This window comes from Myxozyma melibiosi (genome assembly GCF_037950935.1).
Source record: "Myxozyma melibiosi strain Phaff 52-87 chromosome Unknown BZA70scaffold_1, whole genome shotgun sequence".
NCBI classification, from domain to species: domain Eukaryota; kingdom Fungi; phylum Ascomycota; class Lipomycetes; order Lipomycetales; family Lipomycetaceae; genus Myxozyma; species Myxozyma melibiosi.
The window spans coordinates 2,515,916-2,529,923 of NW_027042915.1; the positions used below are offsets into that span (position 1 = coordinate 2,515,916).

General features: G+C 48.7%; 3 protein-coding genes across 3 annotated transcripts; 1 reads left to right on the forward strand and 2 right to left on the reverse strand.

Moving 5' to 3' along the window:
- Positions 1-70: 70 nt before the first annotated feature.
- Positions 71-6,025, forward strand: BZA70DRAFT_272797 (kinesin family protein). Its single transcript, XM_064911727.1, has 8 exons — positions 71-559; positions 633-803; positions 865-983; positions 1,051-1,112; positions 1,182-1,249; positions 1,309-1,397; positions 1,464-5,530; positions 5,593-6,025. The coding sequence occupies exons 1-8, from the start codon at positions 487-489 to the stop codon at positions 5,933-5,935; spliced, it is 4,992 nt and encodes a 1,663-aa protein (XP_064771083.1). The 5' UTR covers positions 71-486; the 3' UTR covers positions 5,936-6,025.
- On the reverse strand, positions 6,026-10,039 carry BZA70DRAFT_272799 (ATPase). The gene is made up of 3 exons (XM_064911728.1): positions 8,823-10,039; positions 6,779-8,763; positions 6,026-6,715 (listed from the first exon to the last, which is right to left on the reverse strand). Exons 1-3 carry the CDS (start codon positions 9,930-9,932, stop codon positions 6,193-6,195), a joined length of 3,618 nt encoding a protein of 1,205 aa, XP_064771084.1. The 5' UTR covers positions 9,933-10,039; the 3' UTR covers positions 6,026-6,192.
- Positions 10,040-10,568: 529 nt separating this feature from the next.
- Positions 10,569-11,543, reverse strand: BZA70DRAFT_234491 (uncharacterized protein; the record flags this gene model as incomplete). Its single annotated transcript, XM_064910298.1, has 2 exons — positions 10,569-11,160; positions 11,227-11,543. 2 exons carry the CDS (start codon positions 11,541-11,543, stop codon positions 10,569-10,571), a joined length of 909 nt encoding a protein of 302 aa, XP_064771085.1.
- Positions 11,544-14,008: the final 2,465 nt, after the last annotated feature.

Consider the following 14,008-nt stretch of genomic DNA (forward strand, 5'->3'; position numbering starts at 1 on the left):
CAAAAGCTATAACGCAACGCCACTTCTGATGCGGTAAACCCCAATTAGGGGAGTAGATCACGTGCATGCTGGGAGATTCTACGGATCACATGACGAGCCCAAAAGGACTATTTTTCCCGCGCTGGGAGCTGTGACAGTTGAGCGTTTGGATAAACTGACGTCAAGGATCCCTGCACCCAAAGTGTAAATTCGAGATTTATCGGTTATCAATTTACCGAATCCAGCCATCCTTGTTTCTTTGTTCGACCAGTCTATTCCGGCCTCTGTCCACTCTGCGTATCAGTATCACTTAGCATCTTACTCTTTTGTATTTTTACTGTATCTGCATGCCTTGCGGTTGTCGTTCATAGCCACCATCTCTCTAGCTTCGACATCTGCTACTGGTCGTGTGCTTTCGGCGACTGAGCTGGCAACAGCCTCTACATCTACCCCGAAAGCCTGCAATTTCTTCAACACTCGAGCCTTTGAGAATTTTATGAACAGAGCATGGCGGTAGTGGCAGATCCCGGCAGCGGCAATATCAAGGTCGTTGTTCGCGTGCGTCCGTTCAACAATCGAGGTAAGGACAGGGATAGCGATATCATAGGCGATATCTTCCAAGATTGTGGACCAAATGTACTAACGAGTCATAGAACGGGCCCGGAAAGCAAAATGCGTCGTTTGTATGGAACAAGATCAGACTATTGTTACATCGGAGGAGCCTCCTGCAGCAAGCACGCCTACAAAGTCGAAAGGTGACCGAACAAGGGTCTTCAAATTCGACAAGAGTTATTGGAGCTTCGATACCACCGGTGGAGAATACGGTACGTCAGGGTGTCATACTCGTCTACAAATGAGCTCGTCTGACTGATCTTCATTCTATAGCGGGACAAGAACAAGTTTTCACGGATCTTGGACAGCCACTACTCGATAATGCCTTCCAGGGGTTCAACAACTGCATTTTCGCTTATGGACAGACTGGCTCTGGAAAGTCCTATTCAATGGTTTGTCTGATTTACCATGTCTGTCGCTTGTCTTTCGAGCCAATGCTGATTTTCTTTTTTTGTCTAGATGGGCTCTAGAGACGACCCAGGCGTAATACCGAGAATTTGTGAAGCCCTGTTCAGTCGCATGTCAGTAATCTCTTGTGTGAACTCAAATTCGATTGTTTAAATTATACTAACATGAATTTCCTACCATAGCAATGAACTCTCCACCGAGAATGGCACCCAGTTTACCGTCGAGGTTTCATATCTCGAGATTTATAATGGTATGCCGTTATTGCTAACTTAGAATGGCGCCGTGGGTTGGAGGCTAACAGCTATGCAGAGAGAGTGAGAGATCTACTCAATCCGAAAAATCGAGGGAATCTACGAGTCAGAGAGCACCCATCGCTGGGCCCCTACGTTGAGGACTTGGTAAGATTGAAGTTTGCTGTTACCAGTGCGAATCATATTTGGCAATTCACTAACGTATTTCTAAAGTCACGCTTGGTAGTCAGTTCGTTTGCTGAGATTGAGGAGCTCATGGATGAAGGAAACAAGGCTCGCACAGTGGCCGCAACCAATATGAACGAGACCTCATCCAGATCGCACGCAGTTTTCACCTTAACATTGACGCAGCATTTCAACGATGCTGTTACTGGACTGTCCTCCGAGAAAGTATCAAGAATGTCTCTGGTCGATCTAGCTGGTTCTGAGCGAGCGTCTGCGACTGGTGCGTCTGGTAGCAGATTGAAAGAAGGCACGGAGATCAACCGCTCGCTGTCAGCGCTTGGCCGAGTGATTCGTACGCTTGCCGATGTATCTAGTGGGAAGAAGCAACGTGACTTGGTGGTTCCGTATCGAGATTCTGCACTGACATGGCTATTGAAAGACTCTCTGGGAGGCAATTCAATGACTGCTATGATTGCAACCATATCCCCCGCTGATATCAACTACGAAGAAACAGTATCCACCTTGCGCTATGCTGACTCCGCGAAACGGATTAAAAACCACGCAGTTGTTAACGAGGATCCCAACGCTCGTCTGATCCGGGAGTTGAAAGAGGAGCTGTTGATTTTGAGAACAAAGTTGGGAAGCGGTGAGGATCGTGGAAGCTCAGATAGCCAGGAAGCTGGTGACGACAGCTCTGATCGGATGGTCACAATCACGGCGCCTGATGGAACCGTAAGAAAAGTCTCAAGGGCAGAAATAGCTGAACAACTGAATGCCTCTGAAAAACTGCTGAAGGAAATGAATCAGACTTGGGAAGAGCGTTTGGAGATGACCAAGAAGATTCAAAAGCAGCGAGAGGCCGCTCTGGAAGAGATGGGAATCAACGTTGAAAAGGGGTTTATCGGCCTCCATACTCCGCGAAATGTCCCTTTTCTTGTGAATCTTAGCGACGATCCCTTACTGGCAGAATGTCTGGTGTACAACATCAAGCAAGGGAGTACAAGTGTCGGAAATGCTGATAGCTCAACAACAGCTCAAATCCGGCTTCGTGGTTCGAAGATCCTGACAGATCACTGTACTTTCGAGAACGATAATAATATCGTCACCATTATTCCCCATGCAAACGCGTCAGTGATGGTGAACGGGCTGCGACTCAGAGAAACCGCGAGAAGATTACATTCTGGAGACCGGGTGATATTGGGAGATTTTCATATCTTCAGATTCAGTAATCCTCAGGAAGCTCTGCAGGAAAGAAAGAGCGGGTTTGCTGTATCAGGCCCTATCCGTGGACTACAGGGATCGCTTCAGCGCACCAGATCTTCTACGACGACTGGTAGTGGCCCGGGAGTTCATAGTAGCTCCTCGGCTTCGGATCATAGTGAGAGAGCATCTAGCGTCGCTTCAGACTACGTCGACTTCCCGTCCTTCGACGACGCATCTATAAGTCGAGCCCAAACGCCAGTGACCAGCGAAGATCAGAATGGTGGTACGAATGACTGGTCTATGGCTCGGATGGAGGCTGCGAGAACGTATCTGGGAGGAGACTCCGCGACAGTCAACGTGGGCGCGATGACGGATGAAGAATTGGACAAGCTCTTTGAGGAAATGCAAAGGGTACGATCGATAAGGAAGGGTCGGTCTGACTCGATGTCCGAAGCGTATGACGGAGACACAGACTCGTTATTTAGTTTTGGATCTCCGACTACGTCTTCACAGAGTAAGCTCAGGTCTATGCAGTCAGCTTCCGAAACTGCGGAAGACCCTTTCGTCTCTCCGAGTCCCACGTCTGGGATTGTGAATGCTGCTGTTCCCGAGAGTTCTTTATTTGCAAAGCTCAGCCAGGGACATGCATCCGATGCTAGGGGTAGACCAACAAGTGCTCAGCGATCGGATAGTGGCTCGAAGAAGCCTCAGAGACCGGAGACGGCGTCGACCAAATCCCCGCCCGAAAAAACTGAAACAACGAAGGACGTTCGATCTGCGTCTAGAGAATCGTCTACGACAAGCACATATCAATCTATACATAGCCAATTTCTTCCGCAGTCTTCGTTCATGCTGCGGCGCAACCCGGTATTGTCAGACGACGAGAAGAAAGTCGCCAAGAAGACAATCAATAGGTGGATGCGGCGAGGGAGTCTGCGAATGGCCGACTCCATTTATCGACATGCTTTGCTATTGAAGGAGGCACAGATTATGAGCAACGAGCTTGACCAAGGGCTGCGATTCCAGTATATGGTTGTGGACGAGGGATTTGTTTCGACATCGCCATACGATCTAGTTCTCAACGACGCCGAACCGGAAGAGGACAGTTTTATCTCGAAGGCCTTGAAGCCGTGCATTGGTGTACGCGTAACCGACTTTCGCAATGAGACAATCAAGGTGTTCTCGATCGAAAAGCTAGAGAGTAGAGTGCGTGCCATGCGAAATATTTACAACGAGTCTCCGATGTACTCGGAGTTGCAGTCCTCTCCCAAGGCAAAGAAGTTTCCGTTTTCCGATACGTTTAATTGCAAATACTCCTATGTGGGCGAAGCCTACGCCTCGATGGCGGGTGTGATTCACGGCAAGGTTTCTGAGATTTCGGCAGAGATAATATCGCCGTACACCTTGAGCGTGATTGGAATAATCAGCCTTGAGCTTCGTCCGCCGGAGGAGAAATCAGAAGACCAGTCGCATGATTTGGCGGTCATTGCACATCTTCGGTCGATTGCTGGATTTTCAGAGCGCGAGTTTACGGACGTTCATGTACAGATGCTTCTGCCTGGCAGCAGCTACCCTTACTCTTCCAACAGCGGTGGGATTTCAACTAGTCCAGTCGTTTCTGGTTTCGGTGAAGATGGACCGGTGGTCATTGATAGTCAGCATCGGATTACTGTCAGCTCGCTGCTCGCAGATAGCAGCATCAGCCACGGTGGTGTGAACTCATCTCTGTTGAGACTGAAAGTATTCGCAAAGGTCACCAGTACGCACTTGGAGAAGCTGGAAAGCTGGGATGATATGCAGGAGTCAGAGGTTGATGTTAACAGCAAATTGCGAGAGGGTGCTAGCATTCACTCCGAAAGCTTTGCTGACGACTCGTCGATGGTGCAGCAGCATGACTCGTTCGTGAAAATCCAGATGCTCGAACTGTCTGACGACGGGTGCTACGAGCCTGTCGATATCTTGCGCGGATATCATGAAGAAAAAGGAGTTTTGTATCTGCATATTGGCGTGCAGAAGCAAATCCGGCTATCGATCACGCATTCGTCCGGTGATACGTTTGACTGGTCTGATCTCTCAAAGCTGTCTGTCAGTAACATCCGACTATTTGACTCTCAGACGGAGACACTGAGCGAGTCTGAGAGCAAAGTCGATAAAGTCGAGCTCAGAGTCACGAACAAGCCCAAAACTATTGCGAACGCCGACGGAACGCGAACAGTGACTGTGGTGGGACAGTGGGACTGCAGCGCTCATTCTTCTCCGTTTTTGGATCGCACTACGCCAGACAAGCACAGAATAGTAATGAGTGTCAACTGGACGGTGTCAACACCTTCGGTCACGTCTCCTGTTGAATTCACCACGAATCTAGTAGGAGTCATGCTTGGACGTGCAGCGCGAGGCCCGTCTAGGTTCTCTTTGATGTGGGCGTCTACAAAGCTAATGCGGTCGTATGTGGCATTATTCCAGGTCCGACTAAGACCATATAATAATATCGGCAGCGAGATCTCAAGTGCTCGAAGCACTTATATCAGTGGAGAAGAGTATCTTGGATTATGGAAACCTCGTGGATTGTCTTTGGTGGGCCAGTATATCAGGGCAATCGATCAAAGACAGAGAGCCGTTGAGCTTGGTCATACGGTATCGACACTGTCGTACATCAAGTTCAAAAAATACGACGCATCAGCTCACAGTGCCCAAAGTCAGGAGGTGACGGATTCTTCGGAGGACTTGGCGCAGGAAGTCGCGCAGGTCTTCACGTCTCATGAGACTGAAGTGATACAAAGGTCACTGAAGCTGTGGAAGCGGAAGCCTGGTTACGTCGATGAACAGAGTGGGGTATCTACTCTACCAGTGTCATCTATGTCGAAGCCAAGTGCAACAAAATATGTTGCCGACGTACGCCAGTTCCAGAGAAGGTAGGGACTGTGTGTTTGCTCTTCTGTATCTAAAGTATAACTTCGAGCTGACTTTTATCTAGTGTAAACGTCGTCAAAGACGGCTACGCATACGCACCGGATGACGCCATGCAGTCGTGGGTGCGACGATATCTCGAGCTTCGTCGACCGTACCTGCACATCTACAACGCTTCAGATATGGAGGAGATCTTCGCCATCAACATCACCCAGTGCAAGATCAGTTGCAAGCCCGACCTTACTCCTGAGCTAGAGAGCCGAAATCCTTACAATGAAGAAAACACTTTTGTTGTATTTTCCGAGAACGGCATGCATCTTTTTAGTGTGAAGTCGCACTCTGAAATGAGCGAGTGGGTGCTCAAATTGAGTCAAAGTTTTGGGAGCGAAGTGCAAAGCGTGATTGAGTAAATATTTGCTATTTTTGGTAGCTGACTATTGTATTCTGCGGTTTTTGCTTTTGGCTGTTGTTTGTAAGATTATGGTTGATACCGGAGTCATTGCATTTGAATAATATATTGTAGCTATATCTTCTCATTACTGATGGCATGTAATATGGTAGTAAGTCTTCACCGTATATATTTACATTCTCTATCCTGAGTGTAGTCCAAATCGTCCATTATACTGTTTGGCGCATATTTAGTAATAAGCAACTGGGCGCGTAGCAATCAAAAGTCGATTGCCTTTGCTTTTCCTTTTCCTTTTCCCTTACCTTTTCCGACAAAGCCACCGTTTGCACTTTCGGACTCAGGTGCCTTGGCATCCGCGCCAGTGGCAGCAGCAACTTTCCCACCTTCGAAATTCTCCCGTACGCGAAGGTAATGACGCAACTCATCTTCGCTCACACTAGCCACTAACTCCCGTCTAGCCTTCTCAAAGTCCTCGAGACCGACGACAACCTCAATATCCTCTTTCGTAGCCTGTGTATCAAACCACCACTGCAGGTTGACCTCGGGCTTGAACTTGCTCACCTTCTCGTCGATAGTTCTCGCAAGCCGGGTCATTGCGTTCAGCATAGCATCAGAGCAAAGGGCGTAGAAATCTGCTCCTGTGTAGGTAAATGGGCAGGTTTGAGTTACCTGCTCAAGATCGAGATCTGGAGCAAGCTTGAACTTTCGCGTCAGGGCCTTGAGGATATTCAGTTGTTTCTCGTGGGTATCTGAGACTCCCAAATAGACCATTTTGTCAAATCTGCAGTAAGATTGAAGTCAGCGGCATGTTTTTTGGCCAGTTCGTGAATATATTCTAACTTACCTTCCAGGTCTAAGCAACGCCTCATCGAGCAAATCTGGCCGGTTCGTCGCACCAACGACAAAGACGCCCTCACCACCATTGCTACTCATACCATCAAGCTCAGCAAGTAACTGTGATACGATACGATCCATGACTCCGCCTGAATCGCCTTGATTTCCTCTTTTGGGTGCCACAGAGTCAAGCTCATCAAAGAAAACAACACACGGCTTAGCGTCTCGCGCTCGTTGGAAAACCTTCCTAACGTTCGACTCGGATTCTCCAATGTACATATTTAGCAGCTCAGGACCCTTCACTGAAAAGAAGTTTAGAGAGAAAGTTGTTGCAATGGCCTTAGCTAGTAGCGTCTTTCCAGTTCCAGGAGGACCATAGAATAGAATTCCGCTCCGCTTCTTGACCCCTCCGGCAAAGAGATCAGGGTACTTCAAAGGCATCTCAATCGTATCAAGAATCTCGTTCTTGACGTCAGCTAGTCCACCAACATCTTCCCATTTCACACTCGGAATGCGCGGAGCACCGATGGAGTCGCTGTACTTTCGGCGAGCATCGCTAGTAGCTTGTTCGAAATCCGATGGAGTTAACTGCACGTAACCCGAAGAGGCAAGGACAATATCGCGGACCTGCACGTCTTCATTCGCAGATGCAAGCTCTTTTGCTTCTTTCTCTAAGCGATCAAGGGCGTGCGACTTTGCTGATTTGACAATAGCAAGCAAGTCTTGAGGAACCAAGCCTGCAGATTGTAGCGCCAACCCAGCAATGCTCACATCCTCTCGAACTGTAATCATTCCAGAAAATTCACTACCGGTGTCGGCAGTAAACGATCCAGAGCCGGTATCACCCAGAGCCAAAGTAAATGGAGAAAGCAAATACTGGAAGATTGCGTGGCGTTCAGACTCAGAAGGTGTCTCCATCTGAATTTCAAAATTAAATCCTCCTCGTACATCGTCCGCGAGACTGTCAGCTTCTGTTACTGTAGCAATAATCGCCAGGCCCGTTGATTCTATCATGATTCGATCAAGAGCGGCCAAAATCTTTCCAGATATCGAATTCATGGTCCCACTCCCTTCTGCTGGCTTCTTCGCAATAGCTTCAAGGTGACTGATCAAAACCACACAGGGAGAGCAGTTTCTTGCTCGATCCAGTTTCGCCTCAAAGGAGGCGAGAGTTTTGGTATCAGTTTCCCCAATGACATCGTTCGCCTCAATCTGATACACGTGAATACCTAGCTGAGAGCAGATCGACTTTATCATGGTCGTCTTTCCAACTCGGGGTTTCAAGGAATAAACCAATAGTCGTGAGCGTACTACTGACGACTTGATACTGACCTGGAGTAACTGTCTAAGTCGCTCGCTGCTGGGCGAATCAATTCGCGGCAGAGGCGGGATCCTGAAGTAGCTTGACCAGTCAAATTTATCGGTAGGAGGTAAAGGCGCCTGGATACTTCCCATCTGTGCCACTCGAGTCTGCGAGCTATCGACGCAAAACGCATATTCTTCGCTCTTGGAATCATCGGATTGCGGTTCATCGGGAGGCACCACCGCAGTAATCTTGAACCATACTAAAGTAGAGGGATTGGATCCAGGCATACCTTGAAGGTCCTCTATTCCAAGACTGTTGCTTGTAGAGTCTGCTCCACTCCCACTCATAAGGCGTGCCAGCACCTCATCAATCGGAACAGCTATCAAATCGCCCTTAACCACAACTCTTCTGTACCTTTCAAAAAACGCACGTAACCCTCTCATAAATGCATTCTCGTAGACTCGCTCAGTGGATGCATATGAGTTGACCCGAGCAATTGTGATTTCTCTGGCGGCTCGCGGTTCGATGCGAGACACTGATGAAGACACTTGCAATTCGATGGCTTCGGGACTTTTGATGTTGTAGAGAAGAATCGGTGACAGATAAATCGAATGGGGATCATATTTTTGTGATAATGGAAATGAGTATAAACGAATTGGCCTTTTGGTCGAGTTCGTACAAACGTATACCTGAAAGAAACAGTTAATACAGCTGCGAATACGAGGGAAACCGCAGCAGGTAAGCTTACCCAGCTACCAGAGAAAACCCCAAGTTTCGCAAGCACTTCAATATCAACAAACCCCCGTGACTCGCCGTCGTCATACTCTTTGCCTATCGGTGTCAGAAACTCTGAGCTGATCATCATATCCAGAGGCCGAGCGTAGAGTGCGACAGGCTTTTGTGCTTTTTCGACCAATTTGGGAGCGAGCGTTAGAGCTGTGTTGGGCGATCTCTCCCAGATCTTTTGTGAGTCGATGTATTGATTTAGACCATACTCCTCTTCATCTGATGACCAGCCATTCGCACCATTGGTTTTGCTCGTGCCGTTGCTTAAGTTCGACGAGTCTGTGATGCGATTGTCCTGAGACGATGAGGTTTTGTCGCAGACGAAAGTAATTCTTGTGATCCCCTTCTCTACCAATCCCTGGTCAACAGGCTCGCAAGCCTTGACATTGCAGTCCAAAGTCTGTAAATGTTGGCCCTTTCGCAAGAGCTTGTATGGTCTGAGATAATTTAAAACCTCCGATTCGGGAATGCTAGAGATGTAGTCGTAGGCCGGTTTTGGAAAGACAAGAATGACACTCTCCAAACGCAACGGCTCTACCGGCTGGATTAATAATTGCATGTGGTCTTCCAAACCGGTGAAGTTCACGGCTGTGAGCGAAGCAGTCGATGGAGGGAGTGAAGACCGGCGCTCACACCTGTACATTGTCCATTTGGGAGATAACGAAAGCGCCAACTCGGAAGCGGGGCAAATTGATACAGTGTTGCATGGCTCGGGAAGCTCCTCAGAGGTCTTAACTGCCAATTTCGAAATAGTTTCCGCCAGATCATTTCCGTTCGGCAAGCCAGTGCCGTTGGTTCGACTGTATCCTTTGTGCTTCTTTCGAATCAACTCGTCAAAGAGATCATCCGAGAGTCCGATTATTTCCAGCTCCTCTCCTGTAGATTCGACAGTCTCTGACTCTAAAGCATCAAAGAGACGAAGTGTTGCCCTCCGAGGTCTTGTTGGTCTGCTGCGGTGAACAGATCTTCGGCCACCTCGGTTCGTTCCCGCATGCACTCCATTCGTCGCATGATGGCGGACAGCCACCGCGCGATCTGTATCAGGACTGAAACTCGTACTTGGTGCAGTCATTAAAACCCAGTCTTTGCGATGCACATAATCCAAAAGACAAAGTGTTGCAGGTCTGCGATATTATACGTTGCCGTCTTGGTCTTGCTCGGCTTCAGAATTTGTTCAGATGACTTAATTAATTGCGGGGGCATCTGCTTCCAGCGACCCGCCCCGCCCTCAGTCTGACGAGCCGCGGCGGGGTTGTCAGCGAACGAGGCGTTTGTGTAGTACGTCTTCCGGCCTACGAGTACGTTCAGATGCGTGTAAATTGTTTGGCAGCATGATATTGTGCTAAGAATTATAAGAGATACAATATATGCAAGATAATCCGAATAAAGAAAACAGTAAAGAAAAGAAATAAGCAAAAAACCGAAAAATCAATCAACTTTTATAAACAAGAAATAAGACGACCAGCCAGTAACCATTACAAAATCCCAGTTTTGACGTTCCTTCACTATTATTCAGAAGCTCACAAAAACCCAGATGAAATCAACTTAACAAGATCAAACCAAAAAATTCTAATAATATGCCGGCCAGAAAATAAATAAAAAATTCAATACAGATACAGTAGTTACCAATGAGAAACAATGAGAAACAATGGGATATATGCATGAAACAAACGGAACACTGATCCCAGAATTTAGCTCAGCTGAAAATCTAGAAAGTGATCTTCTTGCCCTGGAAGGGAACAGCGTTGCTTCCGGAGGCACGTCCGCCACGGCCACCGAAGCCACCGCGGGGACCACCACGGCCGCCACGGCCACCACCACGGCCGCCGAAGCCACCGCGAGGACCACCGCGACCGCCACGGCCACCACCGCTGGAGGGATCACGGGGAGTAGAGAAGTCGAGTCTGACGGGACGGCCAGCAATCTCCAATCCGTTGAGGGCCTCGATGGCAGCCTTGGCCTCATCGACAGAGCCGTACTGGACGTAGCCGAATCCCTTGAGCTGCTCGGTCTCAGGGTTGGTAGGAAGACGGACGCTGGTGACGTTGCCGTACTCACCGAAAGCCTCGAAGAGAGAGTCACGGTCGGCATCGAAGGAAAGGTTTCCAACGAAGATGGTGTCGGAGGGCTCAGAGAGCTTGTCGCCGAACTTATCGGCGCGCTGGTTGCGGAAGTTCTCCTTCTTGGGAGCCGGGTTCGAGAAGTCGAGGTTGACGGGGCGACCGTCAATCTCGAATCCCTGGTACTCGTCAATAGCCTTCTGGGCGGAGGCAGCATCAGAGAAGGTGACGTATCCGAATCTAATTCATTGTTACAGTTAGTCTCAACAACCTCAAGTCTAATCAATAAAAAACCGATTGACATACCCTCTGGATCTGCCAGATTCTCTGTCAGTAACAATGCGGCACGAGTCGACGGGTCCGATGGCCTCGAATTCACGCTTGAGCCAGTCCTCATCGACGTTGAAGGACAGGCGACCGACGAACAGAGTGGCGGATTCACCCTCAGTCTCCTCAGTCTTCTGCTTCTTCTCGGGGGCGGCGACGCTCTCGTCAGCCTTGCGCTTGGCAGCCTTGGGCTTCTCCTCCTCCTTCTCCTCCTCCTCGTCAGACGAAGAGCTGTCGTCGCCCGAGCCGGACTCAGAGTCAGAGTCGGAGTCAGACTTGTCAGAGGCATCAGCCATCTTGACGTCCTTGGACTCAGCCTCCTCCTCATCGTCAGAGTCAGAGTCAGAAGAGTCGGAAGACTCAGCAGCGGCCTTGGTCTCGGTCTTCTCCTCCTCCTCATCAGAGTCGGAATCGGAATCAGACGAAGACTCCTCCTTAGCGGGGGCAGCGGCCTTCTTGGCGGTCTCCTTCTTGGCGGGCTTAGCAGCCTCCTCCTCAGAGTCAGAGTCCGAAGAGTCGGAGTCAGAGTCGGAGTCAGACGATTCCTCCTTAGCAGGAGCAGCAGCCTTCTTGCCGTTCTTCACGGCAACGGGGGCAGCAGCCTCCTCCGAATCGCTGTCGGAGTCGCTGTCAGAGTCACTGTCAGAGTCGCTGTCAGAGGAAGACTCAACGACCTTCTTCTTCTTCGAGTCCTTAGCGCTGGCCTTCTCGGCGAGCTTAGCGGCAACGGCAGCAGCGGCAGCAGCAGCCTTCTGCATCTTAGCAGGCTTGCCGTTCTTGTCAGCAACAGCAGAAGCGGTGGGCTTAGCCTCCTTCTTCACGCCGGCGTCCTTAGGAGCAAGAGACTTCGACTTCTTCTCGTTCTTGTTGTATTTGGCCTTGTTTGTCTTAGCCATTTCTGAAGGTGAAAATATGTTAGAAAGTTGAACGATGAACATGAGACCTGCATCCATACAGGCTCGAAAGCCATTCTGCAAAACAAATCAGAGCAGCATACCTTAATATGTGATAGTTATTATATAAATAACGGGTTTGTAGATAGCAAACGAAAATTCTCTGCTGGGTGGTGTATACGAAAGAGAGAGAGAGGAAGAGGAAGAGCGCCGTAACTTTCTCCTTTGGATTCAAAAATTTTTTTTCGCCGGCTGGGAGTTCGAGGCAGATTTGTGAACCTTAAATTAAGGCCCAAACTCCCAACATCTGATGAACAGGAAATTGCAGCTCTCATTATTATTATTATCAGGGCATATTGTTGCTTCGATCAAACTATGAACGACTGCTGTTTATTGTCTGGTAGTTTTATTAGATGATGGTTATTTCCTCTGATAGTATGTAGGACTCAGTTACTTAGAACGGCTGAGTTCGGGGGTCTAAACATTGGGGATGCAGCCCTACAAATTCAAAAAATTCGGCAGGACGCATTTTAGTAAGCTCTTGAAAGGTCCTCGCTGGCTTGAATCTATGATATCGACTGTTTAGATACTTCCAGCAGGACCCGTCAGTCTACAAGTTCGAAAATGTATGCGGAAAACTGTCGGCGAAATACGAGTGTAGCCTACTGCGTATTTTAAGCTTTGGAGGAAAGGTCGGCACGTCGTTTTTGAAAGATATAGCACTAGTAAGTGCTATACTATTTCGACTTATCTCGGTAAAGCAGGGATCAGCACTTCTATTGAAGTTACTGGAATTAATAGCAAGCTGTCTGATTAATTAGTTTCTCTTCTAGAAGGAGGTAATAAGCTTATGTCGGCTCTAATTGACTTGTATTGCTCGTCGTTCGGAATCAGCATCACACCACAGAACTCAGATCAGGCAAGATTTCAGTCTCGGTGAAGTGACCTCGTATTCCCATATATTGGAAGATTCAAACTCGTAGATAATACCTGAACAGAATCTGACTCAATCGGAAACGTTCCTACTGAGAGCAGAGCACAACAAGCCGGCACAGCACCAAGAACGAACCTTCGCCTTCAAGGCGTTTGTAATTTCTCCGCTCAACCAAATCTAAAGTCCGATCTGAGTGCATAACACGACAATCCAAATACAGCTGTTTATGCGTGATCGGAATACCAAGAACTCATTGTTCAGAAGTCTTCAAGAAGACAATGACGATAGTTGTAGGTAGTGAATGCGATCACACCGAAACGAAGAAACGACGGACTTCCGGTCCGACCGAGGCAAACGTGTAGCGGATATCATACGTACAGAACAAGCAACGGTATCCTAGATCTCAAAAAATGACAGAATATGACCACAAAATAACAGAGTTACGTCATGCCCCGCATCAGAAGAAGGTATAAGTTGAGTGACAGCGTGGGTTGTCTGTACTGTCACGAGCCAGAGTCTGATTGCAACGCACACTCGAGTGGCAAAGGAATAGCAAGCGAGCCCTGAAACATTCATTCATATCCCGAAGAGATTTAATATATCAAAAGAACGAGCAAAGCGGAGCTTCCAACCCCAGTAAACCGCGAGGAAAGTGAAATATCAGGCGATTGATGTGAGGCCCACATCGCCCCCAAAGCCAGCGGAACAGTCACCACTTCACACAAAGGTTGGCACGCGATCGGCGCACGGCGCCTGCCTGGACGTCGCACGGCACTCGGAACTCGCCACGCGACTTGCGGTAAGAGGAAGTGCTGCGGTGGGAGAGAAGGAGCGAGCAAGGTGAAGAAGCTATAAGGAACCAGCCGCAGATTCGGTTCCGCTGTTGGCGATACTTGGCGTAGGACCGCGCATGCACGACCGAGACGGACAGTGA